Genomic DNA, 20353 nt, shown 5'->3' with positions numbered 1-20353 from the left:
GGGAAGAGGGAATCACAGTTCAGTGGCACCAATACACAAGATTTAATGAACCATCCCTTTTGCTTCCCAGCCACCTCCCAAATATAGCAGCAAAGTTGACCCCCCTACCCCTCCCCCACCATCAACACTTCATATCAGCTCTGACGAAGAGTCATCTAGTTTTGAAACAGAAGCTTACTTTCTCTCCATGGATGCTGCCTGACCCGCTATGATTTCCAGAATTTTTTGTTTTCAGTACAGATTCCAGCTTCTACTGTGATTTGCTCCTCCTTTTGTCTTCTAAATTGTTCTGATCTTCAAGGTTCTGATTCTTTCCAAGTTCCTTCAGTTCTTTACTGGAAACACAGGGCAATCGACACATTAAGTTTTCAGTCTTTCAGTCACTGTTTGGAGGAAATAGCTTATAGCAGATGGTGGGAGAGAATAGTTGGCTATCTTTCAGACTTTTGGTTAATTCACTGCAGAGAGAGTACGTGAGAGAAATGCTTTTTCTGTTGCATCCTTGGAGTTTCTATCTCTATTGTTCACACACTTTGATTGTCTGCTCATGATCCAATGAGAATGTTGTTGTCATGCACAAACCAATCAACAAAGCGTCTCTGGGCACATTCAGGATGCGAAGGCATCTTAGACATCTTCTCCCAATGCTTGAACAATGTGGCACAGTGTCTCAGTGGCTAGCACTATCACCTCACAGCAGTAGGGGTCTGGGTTCAATTCTACCCTCGGGCACCTGCCTGTGGCAGGTTTACGCATTCTCTCTGTGTCTGCATGGGTTTTTTCCTACTGTCCAAAGATGTACAGGTTAGGCCATGCTAAATTGCCCATTGTATCCAGGCTAGGTGGATTAACTATGGGAATTACAGGGAGAAGAAGGATCTGGGTGGATGCTCTTCCAAGGGTCAGCGTGGACTTGATGGGCCAAATGATCCGTTTCCACACCATAGGGATTCTATGATAACTTACAATGAGTGCCAGTAACTTGTTTTCATTAAGAGCAACAAGTTCTTAGTTTACAGCAGTCCTTTTCCCATTTTCGTCCACAAGCCAAAATAAAGAAAAACAAAATGACGCAGTTTGGATGAAGAGCAGCCAATGCTCATTGTCCACAGTTTGGGAGACGTGTAAGAAGAGGTGCTAAGGGTTGTTAGAGTTGACTGACAATATCCCTCCCTCTGGGGTCAAAGCACTGAGTTCAAGTCACAGAAATATGTCATGACATGTGCAAACACATTAATTTAAAAAATGATTTTGATTAGGGCTCTTGTAGAACAGTTGTAGCGTTCATATCTCTGGGCTAGACGGTACAGGTTTCAGTCTCACCTCCCCTGGAGGTATGTCATAACATGTCTGAAAGGTCGATTTAAAAGGTTTCTGTCTGAGAATGGCTGTGCAATGGAAGGCAAAAGTTAGTCTACACAAATACTAGAATTGTGTATTGTGAATAAAGCAGCACAGAAGATAAAGTGGCTCCAGATGGAAGTTCGACATAGTAACAGGGATAGGGAGGACAAAGTGAGGTTTGAAAGCAAGGATGGGATTTTTATAGTCAAACCATTCCTTCACCAGGAGCCGATAATGGTCCTTGAAAACCAATGTGACGAGTAAATGAGACTGAGTGTGAGTAAGAACAAGGACAGTGGAGATTTGGATAATCTGAAATTTATGAAGGTTAGAATAAGGGAGGTTGGCTAAGCGCATATTGGAATAATCAAAACTAGAGGTAAGCAATACCAGAATGAAGGCCATCGGATAGGAGAGCAATCTAACAAAGTTTTGTTTGATTCATTCATGGGATGTGAGCATTGCTGGCCGGGCAAGAATTTATTACCCTTCCCTAATTTCCCAGTAAAAAAAAGGTCAACCACATCACTGTCATATGTAGGATAGCTCAGGTAATGAGACCAGATTTCCTTCCCCGGATAACATTAGTGAAGCAGGTGGGCTTCGTGACAGTTAATAACAATAGTTGCCGTTAAGCTACTTCCCCTCCACTCCCCTATTCTGACTTGGTGACATTGAACTGATGTCCATAGAATATTGACTTGCGGATGCTGGATGACGAGAGTCATGGAGTCATAGAGCTGCACAGCATGGAAACAGACCCTTCGGCCCAACTTGCCCATGCTAACTAGATATCCTAAATTTCGCCCATATCCCTCTAAACCCTTTCTATACACATACCCATCCAGATGCTTTTTAAACTTGATAATTGTACCAGCCTCCACCACTCCCTCTGCCAGCTCATTCCATACACGCACCACCCTCTGCATGAAAAAGTTGCCCCTTAGGTTCCTTTTTTGAATTCTTCCCCTCACACCTTAAACCTATGTTCTTTAGCTTTGGACTCCCCCATCCCAGGGAAAATACCTTGGCTGTCCACATTATCTATGCCTCTCATGATTTTATGAACCGCTATAAGGTCACACCTCATCATCTGACGCTCCAGGGAAAGTAGTCCCAGCCTATTGCTGTAGCTCAATCCCTCCAACCCTGGCAACATCCTTGTAAATCTTTTTTGTTAACCTTTTCTGACTATTTCAGTGACATTAACATGGCTCCACCTTAGGGGCTAGTTAGCTCGATAGTCAGTTTATGGAGCAGAATAATACCAACAGCTTTGGTTCCATTCCAACAGCAGCTGAGGTTACCATGATTCATAGAATCAAAGAATCCCTATAGTGTGGGAAGCAGGCCCTTCGGACCAACAAGGCCACACCAACCCTTGGAGCATCCCACCCAGACCCATCCCCCTATAACCCACACATGCCTGAACACTACGGGCAATTTAGCATGGCCAATCCACCTAGCCTGCACATCTTTGGACTGTGGGAGGAAACCCACACATACACGGGGAGAATGTGCAAACTCTACACAGACAGATGCCCAAAGTTGGAATCGAACCCAGGTCCCTGGCACTGTGAGGCTGCAGTGCTAACCACTGAGCTACCGTGTCACCACCGTTCTTCTTGCCAACCTATATCCCCTTTCCTGAGGTATGGTAAGCATCAAGTTAAACCACCATCAGTCATCTTTCTCTAATTAGAGAGCAGCCCCATAGTCTGATAGAACTATGATGAATTTACCTTCTCCCATCCGTAATCTTATAATGATCCATGTATGTGATCAAAATTTTATCTTGGAGTGCAATACAACGCAAATTACCCAAAAGGCTTCCTGAAAAACTTATGGACTTAATACCCAGAGAACAGTATTTGCAAAAGACAAAATGCAACACCAAATCTTTCCTACATGTACAGGAATTTGTGTGTGTACAGGACATGAAATGTGTAAAAGCAAATACTTCTTTTGATAAGAGACTGGGTGTCAAATTTGTGCCTTGGCCTATGGACATCAATGAAATTCAGCGGCTGTTAATGTGTAGCAGATCCAGTACTCTCTGTTTTGTGAAAGCATCCAAGATGAATATGTGCCCTTGGGTCTTTTTTATAGATTTGTTTTTTTTCTTGTATTATCATGCCTTACATCTTATCTTTGGCATCACCAATTGTCAATTTTATGGCAAATTAAAGTATTTTTTTAATTAAATGAGTCTGTGCCTACTTGGAACTTGAAATTAACCTGTTGAAAATCTCCTGTGGAGTAGTTTTAGAGCTGAAATAAGGGCTTGAAAGTCACAATGTACAAGATTTGCACACTGCCAGTTCCTTTCCATTTTTGCTCAGGCATAATTTCTTTTTTTAAAAATTTTATCACAGTAATAAGGCTGACATCCTTTTCCAAAGTGATGTGTAAAAGGAGCTAGACACTCAAGAGTAGTGCACAGGAAACTGGGCACCATCCAAGATGAAGCAACCTGTTTGATTGGCACCACATCCACAGGCATCCAGTCCCTCCACAGCCAATGCTCAGTAGCATCAGTGAGTACTGACTACACTGCAAGAATTCACGAAAGATCCTTAGACAGCACCATCCAAACCCACGACCACTTCTGTCTAGAAGGACCAGGGCAGCAGATACTTGGGAACACCACCTGCTGCAAGTTCCCCTCCAAACCACTCACCATCCTGACTTGGAAATATCGGCGTTCCTTCACTGCCACTGGGTGAAAATCCTGGAGTTCCCTTCCTAACGGCATTGTGGGTTTTCCTGCAGCATGCGGACTGCAGCAATTCAAGAAGGTAGCTCACTACCTCCTTCTCAAGTGCAACTAGAGATGATGCAGTAAATACTGACCAGCCAGCAATCTTCATGTTCCTCAAGAGGATTAAAAAATGGGATTAAGTGAGGAAAAACATTTTCATATAGGGTATGGAATGTCCGGTCTGGAAGTGGTGGAAGCAGGCTCAATCAAAGCATTCAAGGGGGCACTGGATGATTTTTTGGATAGAAATTAATGTACAGTGTTAACGGGAAAAATCAAGAGGTTTGCACTTGGTCATGATGGTCTTATAACAAGCTGGTACAGATACAATGGGCTAAACAATTTCCTTCTGTACTGTAACACTTCTGTGATGGTGACTGATGTTTGAGGGGTAAGCTGTGATTACTGTTGTGTACTGCAATCCTCAAGTGCAATGACAGAAGAGGGAGATGTAACTTAGAAACAAATAAATAAAGAATTTGCATTTTTATGGCAACTTTCACGAACTCAGGAAGTCCCAACTTTTCTTATATCCGATTAAATACTTCTTTGTTTAAGTTGCAATCTGGGGAAGTATGGCAACCAATTCATGCAAAGCAAGCTCCTCGAAACTGCAATGACATTATTCCCCAAATGATCTGTTTTTATCTATATTGCTTGGATTTTAATCAGTCAAGGAATCAGAGGTAACATGGAAAAGGTAGGAAGTTGGAGTTGAGGAATATCCAATCACCCACAATCTCATTGAATGGCAGAGCAGACTCAGAGGGCTGAATGGCCTACTTTTGCTCCTCTATTTGATGGTCTAATGGATTGGCAACCAAGGAAGAGCCCTGCTACTCTTTGTCATGTTACTGACAATGATTTAATGATCCATTCGGTTCTTGAAGTACTGGCATATCAGCAGCACTGAAGACACGGTAGATGCTTTTTGAGGGGGATCCCATATAGGGGTCATTGACAAAGCTGGTCAGATACTAGGCCAGGCCGGGGAAAGAGTGGCTTTCAGTGGATTGGGGAAAATTGATAGACCTGTCACCCATCCAAGAACACTGCATGGCAGGCTGTCCTGTTTTAAAAATCAGAAACACTGACACTTTTAGCTAACAGTTCAGTGATAATGGAAACTGCAGATGCTGGAGAATCCAAGATAATAAAATGTGAGGCTGGATGAACACAGCAGGCCCAGCAGCATCTCAGGAGCACAAAAGCTGATGTTTCGGGCCTAGACCCTTCATCAGAGAGGGGGATGGGGTGAGGGTTCTGGAATAAATAGGGAGAGAGGGGGAGGCGGACCGAAGATGGAGAGAAAAGAAGATAGGTGGAGAGGAGAGTATAGGTGGGGAGGTAGGGAGGGGATAGGGCAATCCAGGGAAGACGGACAGGTCAAGGAGGTGGGATGAGGTGAGTAGGTAGGAGATGGAGGTGCGGCTTAAGGTGGGAGGAAGGGATGGGTGAGAGGAAGAACAGGTTAGGGAGGCAGAGACAGGTTGGACTGGTTTTGGGATGCAGTGGGTGGAGGGGATGAGCTGGGCTGGTTGTGTGGTGCAGTGGGGGGAGGGAAAGAATTGGGCTGGTTTTGGGATGCGGTGGGGGAAGGGAAGATTTTGAAGCTGGTGAAGTCAACATTGATACCATTGGGCTGCAGGGTTCCCAAGTGGAATATGAGTTGCTGTTCTTGCAACCTTCGGGTGGCATCATTGTGATTCCCACTTCCTACAGACTATGGGGGTGGCCATGGGCACCTGCATGGGCCCCAACTGTGCCTGCCTCTTTGTAGGTTACGTGGAACAGTCCCTCTTCCGCACCTGCACCAGCCCCAAACCCCACCTCTTCCTCCGTTACATTGATGACTGTATCGGCGCCACCTCTTGCTCCCCAGAGGAGCTCGAACAGTTCATCCACTTCACCAACACCTTCCACCCCAACCTTCAGTTCACCTGGGCCATCTCCAGCACATCCCTCACCTTCCTGGATCTCTCAGTCTCCATCTCAGTAGACCAGCTTGTAACTGATGTCCATTTCAAGCCCACCAACTCCCACAGCGATCTAGAATACACCTCCACCCAACCACCCTCCTGCAAAAATTCCATCCCCTATTCCGAATTCCTCCGCCTCCGCCGCATCTGCTCCCACGATGAGGCATTCCACTCCCGCACATCCCAGATGTCCAAGTTCTTCAAGGACCACAACTTTCCCCCCACAGTGGTCGAGAACACCCTTGACCGCGTCTCCCGCATTTCCCGCAACACATCACTCACACCCCGCCCCCGCCACAACCGCCCTAAGAGGATCCCCCTTGTTCTCACACACCACCCTACCAACCTCCGGATACAACGCATCATCCTCCGACACTTCTGCCATCTACAATCCGACCCCACCACCCAAGACATTTTTCCATCCCCACCCCTGTCTGCTTTCCGGAGAGACCACTCTCTCCGTGACTCCCTTGTTCGCTCCACACTGCCCTCCAACCCCACCACACCCGGCACCTTCCCCTGCAACTGCAAGAAATGCTACACTTGCCCCCACAACTCTATCCCAGGCCCCAAGATGACTTTCCATATTAAGCAGAGGTTCACCTGCACATCTGCCAATGTGGTATACTGCATCCACTGTACCCGGTGTGGCATCTTCTACATTGGGGAAACCAAGCAGAGGCTTGGGGACCGCTTTGCAGAACACCTCTGCTTGGTTTGCAATAAACGACTGCACCTCCCAGTCGCAAACCATTTCCACTCCCCCTCCCATTCTTTAGATGACATGTCCATCATGGGCCTCCTGCAGTGCCACAATGATGCCACCCGAAGGTTGCAGGAACAGCAACTCATATTCCGCTTGGGAGCCCTGCAGCCCAATGGTATCAATGTGGACTTCACCAGCTTCAAAATCTCCCCTTCCCCCACCGCATCCCAAAACCAGTCCAGTTCGTCCCCTCCCCCCACTGCTCCACACAACCAGCCCAGCTCTTCCCCTCCACCCACTGCATCCCAAAACCAGTCCAACCTGTCTCTGCCTCCCTAACCTGTTCTTCCTCTCACCCATCCCTTCCTCCCACCCCAAGTCGCACCCCCATCTCCTACCTACTAACCTCATCCCACCTCCTTGACCTGTCCGTCTTCCCTGGATTGACCTATCCCCTCCCTACCTCCCCACCTATACTCTCCTCACCACCTATCTCTTTTCTCTCCATCTTCGGTCCGCCTCCCCCTCTCTCCCTATTTATTCCAGAACCCTCACCCCATCCCCCTCTCTGATGAAGGGTCTAGGCCCGAAACGTCAGCTTTTGTGCTCCTGAGATGCTGCTGGGCCTGCTGTGTTCATCCAGCCTCACATTTTATTAGCTAACAGTTCAATTGGCCACAATTTTGATCGCAAATCTAAGTTTACAAACAGCATGACACTAAAGGAATGCTACACTTAGGAGATCTGGTGATGCAGTGGTACAGGAGTTAGCACCAGAGGCACTAGGTTTGAGTCCCACATCAGGACTTAATGACCACAGGAGGTGTGTGAGACTGTGGCCAAACACATAATCAATCAGTAAATCCTTCCCCTACACCACTGGCAGGCAGGAAGAGAACGAGAGCTCCTCAGCCAGAATCGTGTGGTAGATACAGGTGTAACAGTTAGTCCATGCCAAAGGAGCCCATGAGTAGCTAAACTTCATCCTCATTGCAAGAGGCACTCAACGTTGAAAGCTATTGATGCACAGATGAAACTGTTGAACTGAGTTGAACTGAGCCAATATCTTACATCTGTAAGTCTGAAGGACTGGTGGAACTGGCTTCTTCTAAGACTCCCAGCATTTCTGAAGTACTGAATTGATCAGATTGTTATTCATGGGATCTTCCTGTTTGCAAACTGCTGCTGTGCTTTCTAAATTGCAAAATTGACAACATTTCAGAAGTGTTTCATTAGCTTTTATCATGTTTCTTTATTCTTGCACGGGCATTGGGAACTGCTGGTAAACCCAGCAATCATTGTCCATCCCTGATTGCCACTGAGAAAGAGCAATTCGCATGTCATTTCACAGGGTAGTTAAGGATCAATCACTTTTATTGTTGGACTGGAGTTACATCTGGACCAGATCAGGTAAGAGCAGAAAATTTTATTTCCCAAAACCATTGTAAATCAGATGGGTTTTTACAACCATCAGTAATAATTTCTTCATCAACGTAACTGAATCTAGCTTTCAATTCAAGGCTCATTAATTGAATTTAAATTCTACCAGCTGCCGTGATGGGATTTGAGCCCACTTCCCCACATCATTCGAAACCCCAACGGTGCAGAAAGAAGTCATTCATCCCACCAAGTCTGCACTAATCCTCTCCTTGGAAGAACATCCCACACAAACCTAGCCCCCTAACTAACCCCACAATTACTGTGGTTAACCACCTACCCTGCACATCCTTAGACACTACATGGCAATTAAGCACGGCCAGTGTACTTAAAGTGTGCTTCTTTGGACACTGGGAAGAAACCAGAGCACCTAGCAGGAAACTGAGTAGACGCAGGGAGAATGTGCAAACTCTACACAGACAGTCACCCAAGGCTGGAATCGAACCAGCAACTCTGGCACTGTGAGGTAACGGTGTTAACCACTGTGGCACTGTGCCACCTGAGACTGTTAGCTTATAAGTCTAGTCACATTAGCACGATCATCCCTTTACAATATCCTGGGGTCATGAGACAGTCTATGCAACTATAAATGTTTCTTTTTCACTTTTAGATTTTGTTTTTGGACTGCATACTGTGTTTGACTCATTTTATAATGTTATGTAGATACATCCAGCTTCAATAACTATTCATAATTGCTGCAGTGCAACATCTAGCTGAGGCAGCAGTCATTCAATATGACGGTAATTTATTTCATTAGAATTTGCCCGGGAAATGGAACAAGTCACTTCAGTGAGATTCTTAATGGCAAAAAAAGGTGCTTATTGTTCACAAAGCAAGTGGCTTACACTGAGTATCTACATTGATTGTAAATGCTCTGTTACAACAAGATGAGCATTCAGTTTAGATTTAACGACTTTACACTGAGGCACCTGCATGGAACCGATGGCCCAAGGAGACAGTTGTAGCAGATAGTGTGAGATAATTCAGAAAGGAAATGTTTGTTTCATGAAAAAAAATGTTATTAAATGATGCTTGAGATAGAGCTCTCGGAAATAGATTGGGCCTGCTCTTCAGGAAGCAAATGGAAGTCTAAGGGTCTCATTAGTGAACATAGAAGAGTACAGCACAGTACAGGTCCTTTGGCCCACGATGTTGTGCAAACCTCTTATCTTACTCTAAGATCAAACTAGCCTGCATACCCTACATTTTACTATTATCCATGTGCCTATCCAAGAGTCGCTTTATTGTCCCTGTGATCAGAATATTCACTGCCATTGCACTGTGGAAGGACCCCTCCAACTGTATTGGATTTTCCTGTGCCAGTTCTCTGTCCCACTCCTATTTCCATGGGATCAGAAGAAGACTACTTGACAGCACTGAGATAACTCTGTCAGACTTGGCCAATCATACCTATCAGGAAACTGAGGATAGATGGAAAATGGATCCAAGAGAGGAATACTGCCAACAGAAGTCTTGTTGTGCAGGCTATCAACCAACTATCCTGAAGCCAGAACCATTCTGGAAGTGCTCTGAACTGTGGCTCTGATTTGTGATCCTGTGCTTCATAATTGTGTTAGATAAGAGACTGTTATAACTGGAAATGTGGTAAGTGGGTTAGGAGGAGCAGCAGGAGATTGTCAATCTCTTCGCCTAGGGATTATCCAAGCCATCACTGCCAATCCAGTATGCCAACAGTCTTATAATCCTTTTACCACAGGAAGAAGTGATTAGACTGTAGATGTTGTCATGAGGTCAGCTAGGTAGACCTCATAGAACATGAGTTCCCTGTTTGGGGCTGTTAGCCTGGTTCAATCAGGGAGCCGTGGCTGACAAATAAGACCAGCAGTGTCAGACATCCTGTTCACTCTGAATTAACATGGTGTCCAGCTGAAGGAACACAGCAGATCAGGAAGCATCAGAGGAGCAGGAAAGTTGATGTTTTGGGCCAGGGTTCTTAAGCTAGCTGTGATGGAGCTGGAACAATGTGAAGGGCTGTTCACGTGTAAACAAAGGGTGATTTGGTGACAGGATACCTGCAGGATGTGGGAGCTCAGAGAGACTTCCATTTTACCTGATGACTATGCCTGTGGGAAGCACACCCAGCTGCAGCTCCTGGTAGATTGTGTTAGGGAGCTGGAGCTGGATGCATTCAGGATCATCCGAGATGATAGGTTTTTTAATAAGTAGTTTTAGATAATAGTATCGGTGAGGTGGTCACACCTAAGGTGCAGGCAGAGAGTAGCTGGGTGACCACCAGGAAAGGCAAAGAGAGCAGGCAGAGAGTGAAGGAATCCCCTGTCGCCATTCCCATTGAAAACATTTTGGATCCTGCTGTGGGTTGGGGGTTGTGGGATGACCGATTGGGGAATGCAGCAGTAGCCAGGCCAGTGGGACTATGACTGGCTCTGGGTCACAGCAGGAAGGGGTAAAGGTAAACAGGACCTTAGTGATAGGAAAGTCGATAGTTGGTGGGACACTCAGGAGAATCTGTGGCTGCAGATAGTAATTGAGGATATTGAGTTGCCTCTCAGGTGTCAGGGTCCAGGATGTCTTGGAGCAGATGCAAACAGTTCTCAAGGGAGAGGTTGAGTAGCCAGAAGCCATTGTGCATGTTGGCACAAATGACATCGGCAGAAAGAGGGGTGAGGCCCTGCGGAGTGATGATTGAGAGCTAGAAAATAAGTTAAAAACTAAGATCTCGAAGGTGGTAATCTCCAGAGTACCTCCTGTGCCATGTGCTAGTGAGGGTAAGAACAGGAGGATATGGCAGATGAATGCCTAAAGAATTGGTGCAGGGGACAGGGATTCAGATTCCTGGATCATTTCAATCTTTTCTGGGGCAGAGCAACCCGTTCAAGAGGGCCAGGTTGAGTCTGAGCTGGAAGGAGGCCAATAGCCTGGCAGGCAGATTTGCTAGTGTTGCAAGGGAAAGTTTCAAATCGATTAGCAGGGGGTGAGATTCTGAACAGAGGGAGGCAAGTGAAAGGCTGGAAGGAGATACAGTAATCAGGTGAGGTTGTAACATGACAGGAAGCAAAGAATACCTGTTGGATTAAATTGCATCTATTTCAATGCAAAACGTTTGACAGATAAGCGTGGATTCATGGTGTGGATAGGTACGTGGAACTAGGATACTATAGCCATTGCAAAAACATGGCTAAGGGAGGAGCGAGACTGGCAGGATGTGGTAGGATTCAGGTGTTTTAGGCAGGACAGAGATGGAGGAAAGAGGGGAGGGAGATTTGCAGTTTTGGTGAAGGACAATATCACAGCAGGAGTCAGAGATGAAATAACTGAGGGATCATCCAGTGAGGCTTTGTGGGTGGAGCTAAGAAATAAGAAGGCAACGGTGACATCATTGGGGATGTGCTGTAGGTCCCCAAGTAGTCAATGGGCATTTAAAAGAACAAAAATGCAGGGAGATTGCAGAGACTTGCAGGAGAAGTAGTTTTGTCACAGCTGAGGATTTTAATTTTCCGAACATAGATTGGGACTGCCGTAGTGCTAAGGGCTTAGGTGGGGTGGAATTTGTTAAGTATGTTCAGGAAAGTTTCCACAAGCAATATACAGAGGGCCCTACTCAGGAAGGGGCAAAACGTGACATATTGTTGGGAAATAGGGCAGTATAGGCAACTGTGGTGACAGCGGGGAAGCACTTAGGGACCAGTGACCATAGTTCTATTAATTTTAAAATAGTTATGGAGAGGGATAAAACTGATCCACAGGTTCAAGTTCTAAACTGGGGCAAAGCAAATGTTGATGGAATTAGACAGGAGCTTGCAGGGGTTGGTTGGAGTAGTTTGTTTGCAGGCAAAGGGACCTCTGGTAAGTGGGAGGTTTTTAAAAGTGTGATAGCTCAAGTTCAAGATCTATATGCTCCTGTGAGGGTGAAGGACAAGGGTGGCAGGAGTGGGGAACCTTGAATGACAAGAGATATTGAGACTTTAAACAGAAAAAAGAAGGGGCCATGGCTCAGGAACAGGCAGCTGGGATCAAGGGAATCCCTGGAGATAGAAAGGGGATACAGGAGTTTACTGAAGAAGGAAATCAGGAGGGTGAAAAGTTTGCATGAGAGAGTTTTGGCTGAGACGAGTAGGTTGCACCCAAAGAGATTCAGTGTATTAAAGGAAAAAAGAATAATGAGAGAGAGAACAGGACTCCTCAAGGACCAAAGTGGACATGTATGCATGGAAATGCAGGAAATGGGCAATGTGCTCAATGAATATTTCCCTTCTGTGTTTACCATGGATAAAGACATGAAGACTTGGGAACTTGGACAAGTTAGTGGTGATATCTTAGGGACAGCCCATGTCACAGTAGAGGAGGTGTTGGTGGATGACGGCGGATAAGTGTCCTGGTTCTGACCGTATATATCCAAGAACCCTGCAATAGGCTAGAGAAGAAATTACGGGGGGGTGGGGGGGGGGGGGGGGGGGTCGGTGCGGGTCTGGCAGATTTATTTGCATCATCATTAGCCACGGGTGAGATCCCAGAAGACTGGAAGGTAGCAAATGTTGTGACCTTATTGAAGAAGGGCTGCAAAGAATATCCTGGGAATTATAGACCAATAAGCTTAACATCTATGGTAGGTAATTTACTTGAGAAGATTCTGAGGGATAAGATATACATGCATTTAGAATGACAGGGTTTGATTAGGAATAGTGAGCACAGCTTTGTGTGGGGGAGATCATGCTTCACAAATTTGTTAGAGTTTTTTGCTAAAGTGACCAGGAAAGTTGATTAGGCAGGAGACGCAGTCTATTTGGATTTCAGTGAGGCCTTTGATAAAGTTCCACATGGTAATCTGCTCTGGAAGTTTAGACCACATGGAATCCAGAGAGAGTTGGCAAATTGGATACACAATTGGTTTGATGGTGGTAAACAGAGAGTAATGGTGGAAGGTTTCTTGTGGGACTACAGGCCTGTGACTAGTGATGTGCCTCAGGGATGGATCCACTGCTGTTTGTGATCTATATCAAAGATTTAGAAGACAGTGTACTAGGCATGATTAGTGAGTTAGTGGACAACACTAAAATAGGCATTGTCATGGACAGCAGGACCTTGATGAGGTGGGGAAGTGGGCCGAGAAATGGCAACTGGAGTTTAATATAGGGAAGTGTAAACTGTTGCATTTTGGAAAGTCAAATCAAGGTAGGAATTTCATGGTGAATAGGGCCTTAGGAGTGTAGTGGAACAGAGGGACCTTGGAGCTAGGTGCACGGTTCTCTGAAAGTGTAGTCACAGGTAGACAGGGCAGTGAGGAAAGTTTTTGGCACACTGGCCTTCATCAATCAGGGCATTGAGTGTAGAAGTTGGGAAGTTGTGTTGCAGTCATACAAAAGGTTGCTCAGGCCGTGCTTGGAATATTATGCTCAGTTTTGGTCACTTTGCCATCGGAAGGATGTTATTAAACTGGAAAGAGTGCAAAAGAAATTTATGTGGATGTTGCCAGTTCTCAAAGCACTGAATTAAATGGAGAGGTTGGACAAATTAGGACTGTTTTCTTTACAGCATAGGAGATGAAGTGGGGGGGTATCTTATTGAAGTGTATAGGAACATATGAGGCATACGTAGGGTGAAAGCAGTCAGTCTTTTTCCCAGGGTTGGGGTATCAAGGACTAGAGGACATCAATTTAAGATAAGAAGGGAAAGAATACATGGGAACCTGAGGGGCAACTTTTTTATGCTGAGGGTGGTACGCATGTGAAATGAGCTGCCAGCAGAAGTGGTTGAGCAGGTACATTAACAACATTTAAAAGACACTTGGACTAATACATGGATAGGGAAGGTTGAGAAGGATATGGGCCAGGTGCAGGGAAATGGGTTTAATGTCGATGGACATTTTGGTCAGCATGGACCAGCGGGGCCATAGGTCCTGTTGCAGTGCTGTATGATGCCATGACTCAATGGCTCTGTGGAGTTATTTCAGGGACCACAAGTGTTTACAATATACATTAATGACTTGTATGAGGAAAGCCTGTGTACTTTTGCCAAGTTTGTGATTTACTCAAAAATAGTTTGGAAGGCAAGTGATGAGAATAACATAAACAGTCTATAGATAGATAAAGACAGGATAAACAAGTGAATAACAACATGACAGATGGAATACAATGTGGGAAAATGTAAGGTTATTCACTTTGGCAGGAAGAATAGAGGAGCTGAATGTTATTTAAGAAGGGAAAGACTGCAGAAAGCTTCAGCACAGATGGATTTGTGTGTCCCATTGCATAAATCTCCAAAAGTTATTTTACAACATCAGTGTGTAATTGTGAAGGCTCATGGAATGTTGGCCTTTATTTTAAAAGGAATGGATGCAAAAATTAGGATGTTTTGCTGAAACGGTACAAGGTTCCAGTCAGACCACAGCTGGAGAAATGGGAAGAATTTTTGGCTGTTGTTGAAGGAAAGATAATCTGACATTGGCGGAAGCCCAGAGAAGTTTCATTAGGCTGATTTCACAGGCTCGGAGACACCCTTTTATGAGGTAAACCTTCTATAAGTTTAGCCTGTATTATAGAGTCATTGACTCATACAGTATAGGAACAGCCCTTAGATCTAACCAGTTCACTCTGAACATAATCCCGAACTAAACTACTCCCACCTGCCTGTTCCTACCCCATATCCCTCCAAACCTTTCCTATTCATGAACCTCTTGGAATTTAGAAGAATGAGAGGCAACCTTATTGACACATACAAGACCCTTAGAGGACTTGATACGAGAGATGTGGAAAGGTTGTTTTCACTTGTGGGAGAGTCTAGGATTGGAAGTATAATCTCTGAAAAAAGTGTTGTCCAGTTAGGGCCAAGAAAAGAAAGAATTTGTTCTCTTTGAGAGTGGTCAATCCACAGAAATTCTTTAAGTGTATTTGAGGCTGAGATAGGCAGAACTTGAATCAGTAAGGAAACAAAGAGTTATGGGAAAAGACAGGAAAATGCTGTTGAAGATAACCAGATCAACCATGATCTCATTGAGAGGAAGAGCTAACTCTGTGGGCTGAATGGCCTGATCCTACCTCATACAATCTTTTGTTTTGAATTGAAGAAGTAACTGCAGATGAGTCAGCATTAAATGATGCCTGTCTGCAGCCTAACATTCTCTCTGACTTGGTATAGTAATAAAAATTGTGCAGAAAGTCTTAGTGGTTGCCGAGGAAGTTTTCTTCTAGAGTGCAATCATGTTTCAAGACAGTGTATCGATTAGTTTAAACTTGGGAATCCAACAAGGGCCTGCCATTTTAACATGATTTTCTGACTGAAGCCTACGTCTCTACCTACTGTCTATCTTCCCACATTGACCTACATTGAATCCTCGTTAGTCAAGATCTGGACTGTGAAGCTCTCAGTATTCACTTCAGACGACTCCATGGTCTCATTCTCCCAATCCCTGTAAATTCTTCAGCACCACATTCACCTGAATTGTCTTTGCTTCTGTAATTTGTCCCTGATTTCAATCACATTCACATCAATGGCTGGGTCTTCAGCTGACTTGGCACTAAACTCTTGAAATTCCATCTCTCGTCACCATCTCACTTTACTCCTCAAAGACACTCTTCACAACTGATTACTTTAATCAAACTTTTGATCACCTGACCTAGGATCTCCTCATGTGGCTTAATGCCATACTTTGTTGTTTAATGCTCCTATGAAGGACATGAGGATTATGTTTCAAAAGTTGTTCAAGGGGCATGTGGACCACAGGCTAGGCCAGTATTTACCTTGTTGTCCCAGAGAAGCTGGTGATGGACTGCCAGTTTGAACCATTGTAGGCCTAAAGATGTTAGGACTTCAACAGTGTTGTTCGGCGGGGGAGTCCTCAAATTTGGATCCAGTGACATTGAAGAAATGGTGATATATTTCCAAGTTAGAATTGTTCTGTGACTTGGATGGAATCTTACATATTGCCGTGTTTTATACATTCTCGTCCTTCTGGATGGTAGAAGTCACAGATTTCAAAGGCAATTTAAGGAGGAGTTTTGGTGAATTCCTACAATGTACCTTGTGGATGATACAAACTGCTGCCTCCACAATTTGGTGAAGGGAATGAATGTTGCAGGTGGTTGATATGGTGCCAATCAAATGGCCAATTAGTGTCAACGATTTTTAAGTGCGCTTGGACCTCCATTACACTTCCGACAGGGAGGCAGGATGTGAATTACTCACCATAGAATTTCTAGTTTTTACCTGGTATCCACTGAATTTGTATGCCTGATTTATTTACATTTCTCACCAACGGTACTGAGTGACTCGTGAAGTTAACACAATTGACTATCGAGAGGCAATTGTTAGATTCCCTCATGTTGGAACGGATCATTGCCTAGCACATATTCAATTCAAGTGTTATTTTCCAGTTAATAGCTGAAGCCTAAATTTTGTCCAGGACCTGTTGCATATAGGCAGGGACTGCTTCGACATCTGTGGTTTTGTGAATGAGCTGAACATTATACAGCTGTCAGTGAACATCACCACTTCTGACCTTAGACGCTATCTAAATATAAGTTTGCTTTGTTGATCATGTTTTGTGCATTGTGTGCACTTCTTCTGAGTGTCACACTTATTTCTGTCACATTCCCATTGTCACAGTTTCGCTATCTTGCTTCCTCCCTCCTGACAGTTGCAGTACACTTTGAGCAGCAACAGCAGGGGGTATCCGTTATCATAAGAAACAGAACTCGTTTCTCTACAAATCTCAGTGAACCTGTATACAAACTGCATATCTCACTGGCAAAAGCTGAACTCCTTTTTCCAGCCAACAAAATAAACGCTCAATAAATATTATAAATCGCACTGTCAATCCCAGTTAATTAAGATTCAGTGTGAGTGCCCCAAATTGACCTCTCAAATGTTGGAAGCAGAACTGTCAACAACTGCTTTCACAGCTGCGTACAGCATGCAACACTTCCAGCAAATTGACTGTCAACTGTTAAAAAAACAGTGTATTTTTGATTTAATGATTTATCTCTCAGCCATTTTTTTTAACGTCAGTGCTGTGCTATTAAGCACAAACAAAATTAGAATGCAACCATTTTATCGAAATATGTTTGGTTTTGGCAAAAATTTATATAAATGAAGACATATGAATAATTGCACGTATCAGATCTGACCAAAAGATGTACTGATAGAATCCCCAATTAAGATGATGACAAAACAAGAAGTTGACAAAAGTAGAAATGAAATATATTGCTGTCCAAGGTGCTGAATGAGCAGGAATGGCTTAGCCACCCAAGGAATACTCATGGTAAAGGATGAAGGGGTAGCAGAGCTTAAATATGTAAAACAAGCCTAAATGGAAAACAAATGGAAAACAATAGAATAGAGTCCTGAGGATTCCCCAATGGAGAAAGGATGGAAGTTCATGAAAGACTAAAGTTGCATTTGATGCAATTTCTCCATCGGTGTAAAATTGTTAAATAATTTAGCAAGCACCAAGTGCACTAAAATCTAACAGGTTCACATCTTCAAGGGGTTGACCATAACTGAGATTTGAAGCTAGATTCATGTGACCAAAGAAGGATGCAGGAACAATCTGACAGAAGTATTTATGACTGTGGAAGAATTTGAGATGGTAATGGAATACAGGATTACTTCCCCTGCTTGGAGAATTGGCAGCAAGAGAGTACAAGCATTAGATTAGTACAAAAAGTCTAAAAGGGGAGTTTAGAATGATTTTTTTTAATGTGAGGGCTTGGTATAATATTGAATGTACTCCCATCAGTAACTATTGAAGCTGATTCAATCACAGTATTAAAGGGGAAATGCATGAACACTTGAGGAAGAATAACTTTAAAAGTGTGTGAAAAGAATGCAGTGCAGCTGGTTTTAATGTGCAGATAGCACTAGGCATGACAGAATGAAATTCTCTCATGCTACAGATTCTATGAGGGGTTTTGATAGAAAGGGATAATTTGTTTCCATTTCAGGAGGCTCAGTCACCAAAGAAGTAGGATTCAATAGTAACTTTGGAAATAAAATTGCATGCCTCTTTCAAGGGTCAAGAGTCTTTTCAGGGCAATTGCGGAAAAAATAATGGGGAGGGGAGGACTGACTGGAGAGGTCTTTCAAGGAGTCAGCAGAGACACAATGGTCTGTATTTTCCTCAGCAATCTCTTTTCTGCTGACAACATAATTCAGTAGGGGGGTTCCAGGAGGAAGAGTACACTTTCTGAATTGATCTCACCTAATGCGTGTTTTTATGGGCCTGCCTGCTGCAAACCAAGTTGAGGAGTTGTATTATTGTCATTCCACTTTGACATGCAGAATAATGACCATATACCTTACAATTCAGATATCCTGCTGGTTTGATGCATAATAAAACCAATTCTGCAATCTTCCAAAAATCTATCTTAACCATGCTTTCCAATAACCACCACTGTACCTTCCAGTCCAACCAGCCTTGTGCTGTCGTAGTGAATCATTGATGTTAACTCCCCTTTCACTGGTACCTTACAAGGTAGTCCTGTTTGGTAACAAGATCAGTTCATATTATAATGTTCAATATTAAGGCAGGAAAAAAAAATTAGCTTCCACATTGAACAATAGAAAATCAGTCACAAAATTGGAAGTTGCTGGAAAAACTCAACAGATCTGGCAGCATCAGTGAAGAAAAATCAGAGTTAACATTTCACTTCCCCTGAGGGTCACCAGGCCTGAAGCAATAATTCTGAATTTTCTTAACAGATCTGCTGAGCTTTTTCAGCAGCTTCTGTTTTTGTTCCTCATTTACAGCATCCGCTGTTTTTCAGTTTTTAGATAAAAGATTGGTCTCCTGGTTTATATTGACCTGACTTTCTTGATCATTGACTTCAATGGGGTCTCCAAGGGCCAGCACTCTTGTAAGTGACCATGGACAGGCTTTATTGTACATAACTACTTTGCACATTGTATGTAAATATAAGTTGCTACTATTGTTGAAGGGAAGTAAGGGTAATTTTTGATTTAACCAACACCTCCTCAAAAGAAATTAGACTTCCAATGGTGGAGCACTTCCTCATTATCCACAGTGAGAATATCAGCCTGAATAATGCTCTCAAATTTCTAACTTACTGATCTCTCAATCTATCCTGAAAATTAGCTGGTTGCATTAGGCTGTACTGTGACTGAGTATTCATGAGGTTCTTGCTTCATATCCTGGCTGAGCACTCACGCGATGTCTCTTGCTCTCCAATTTAGGGGAGATTGTAATGTAATAGACCTATCACAGAATCATAGAGACTTTTAGCCCAAAATGAGGCCCTTCAGCCTATTGTATTCATACTGGCCATCAAGCACCTATCGATTCAAGTCCCATTTTCTAGCACTTAGTCCAAAGCCTTGTGTGCTATGGCATTTCAGATGATCTTCTGAGTATTTTCTTTGTAAATGTTGTGATGGTTCCCAGCTCTACCACTCTTTCAAGGCTCCTGGATTAGTAAACCACCATCCCTGGGATAATGCCTTGAGCACTGGGTTCACGTCCCACTGTGGCAGATGGTGAAATTTAAATTCAATAAACATCTTGAGTAAGAAGCTAGTCAAATGGCAGGCACACAAGTACTGCTGATTGTTGTAAAACAAAAAACCTATTTGGCCCACCAGTGTTCTTTAGTGAAGGAAATCTATCATCCTTAACTGGTCTGGACTCCATGTGACTCCACATTCAATGCAATGCCATTGACTCTGAACTGCCATCCGAAATGGCCCAAGTAATTTGCTTAAATCAAGGGGCAATCAGCGATGGGCAATAATTGCAGGCTCAGTCACCAATAACCATGACCCATGGATAAATGTAGGTCAGAAACATTTTCCATCTCACCGAGTCTCCATTCATCCTACATAACAAAGACTCCTTTCAGTCTATTCTGCAAACATACATCACAGGCATTGTATTACTTTATTTCTAACCAGTGCTCAGGAGCTCAAATCCTCTGGGAAAAATTACAATTTGAGTTTTGATCTGGTTGAAAATGAGATGGAATAGATAATGTTTTTAAAAAAAGACAATAACTACTTCAATCCTGTTTTTCAGAGGTTTCCACTTGGTCCCAGTGAAGGGCGTTCCTACAGCTGGACAGATGGGCTAAAAAGAAAAGACTGGCACAACTATGAAAGTATTCAGCAAGACCTGATGCGTTCAGGTAAGGAGAGGCTGAT

At 43.8% G+C, this 20353-nt stretch overlaps 1 protein-coding gene across 2 annotated transcripts in view; it reads left to right on the top strand.

Moving 5' to 3' along the window:
- Positions 1-20353, top strand: part of galntl6 (polypeptide N-acetylgalactosaminyltransferase like 6) — a 1211583-nt gene that overhangs the window by 451079 nt on the left and 740151 nt on the right. For both annotated transcript variants that reach the window (XM_059644874.1, XM_059644875.1), the window contains exon 3: positions 20229-20337. In XM_059644874.1, the coding sequence (XP_059500857.1) occupies positions 20229-20337 (109 nt within the window). The remainder of the gene's footprint in view (positions 1-20228; positions 20338-20353) is intronic.

The sequence above is a fragment of the Stegostoma tigrinum genome, chromosome 3 (genome assembly GCF_030684315.1).
Source record: "Stegostoma tigrinum isolate sSteTig4 chromosome 3, sSteTig4.hap1, whole genome shotgun sequence".
Taxonomy (NCBI): domain Eukaryota; kingdom Metazoa; phylum Chordata; class Chondrichthyes; order Orectolobiformes; family Stegostomatidae; genus Stegostoma; species Stegostoma tigrinum.
Note: the sequence above shows the minus strand (reverse complement) of the source record. Positions and strands in the feature narration are given on the sequence as shown.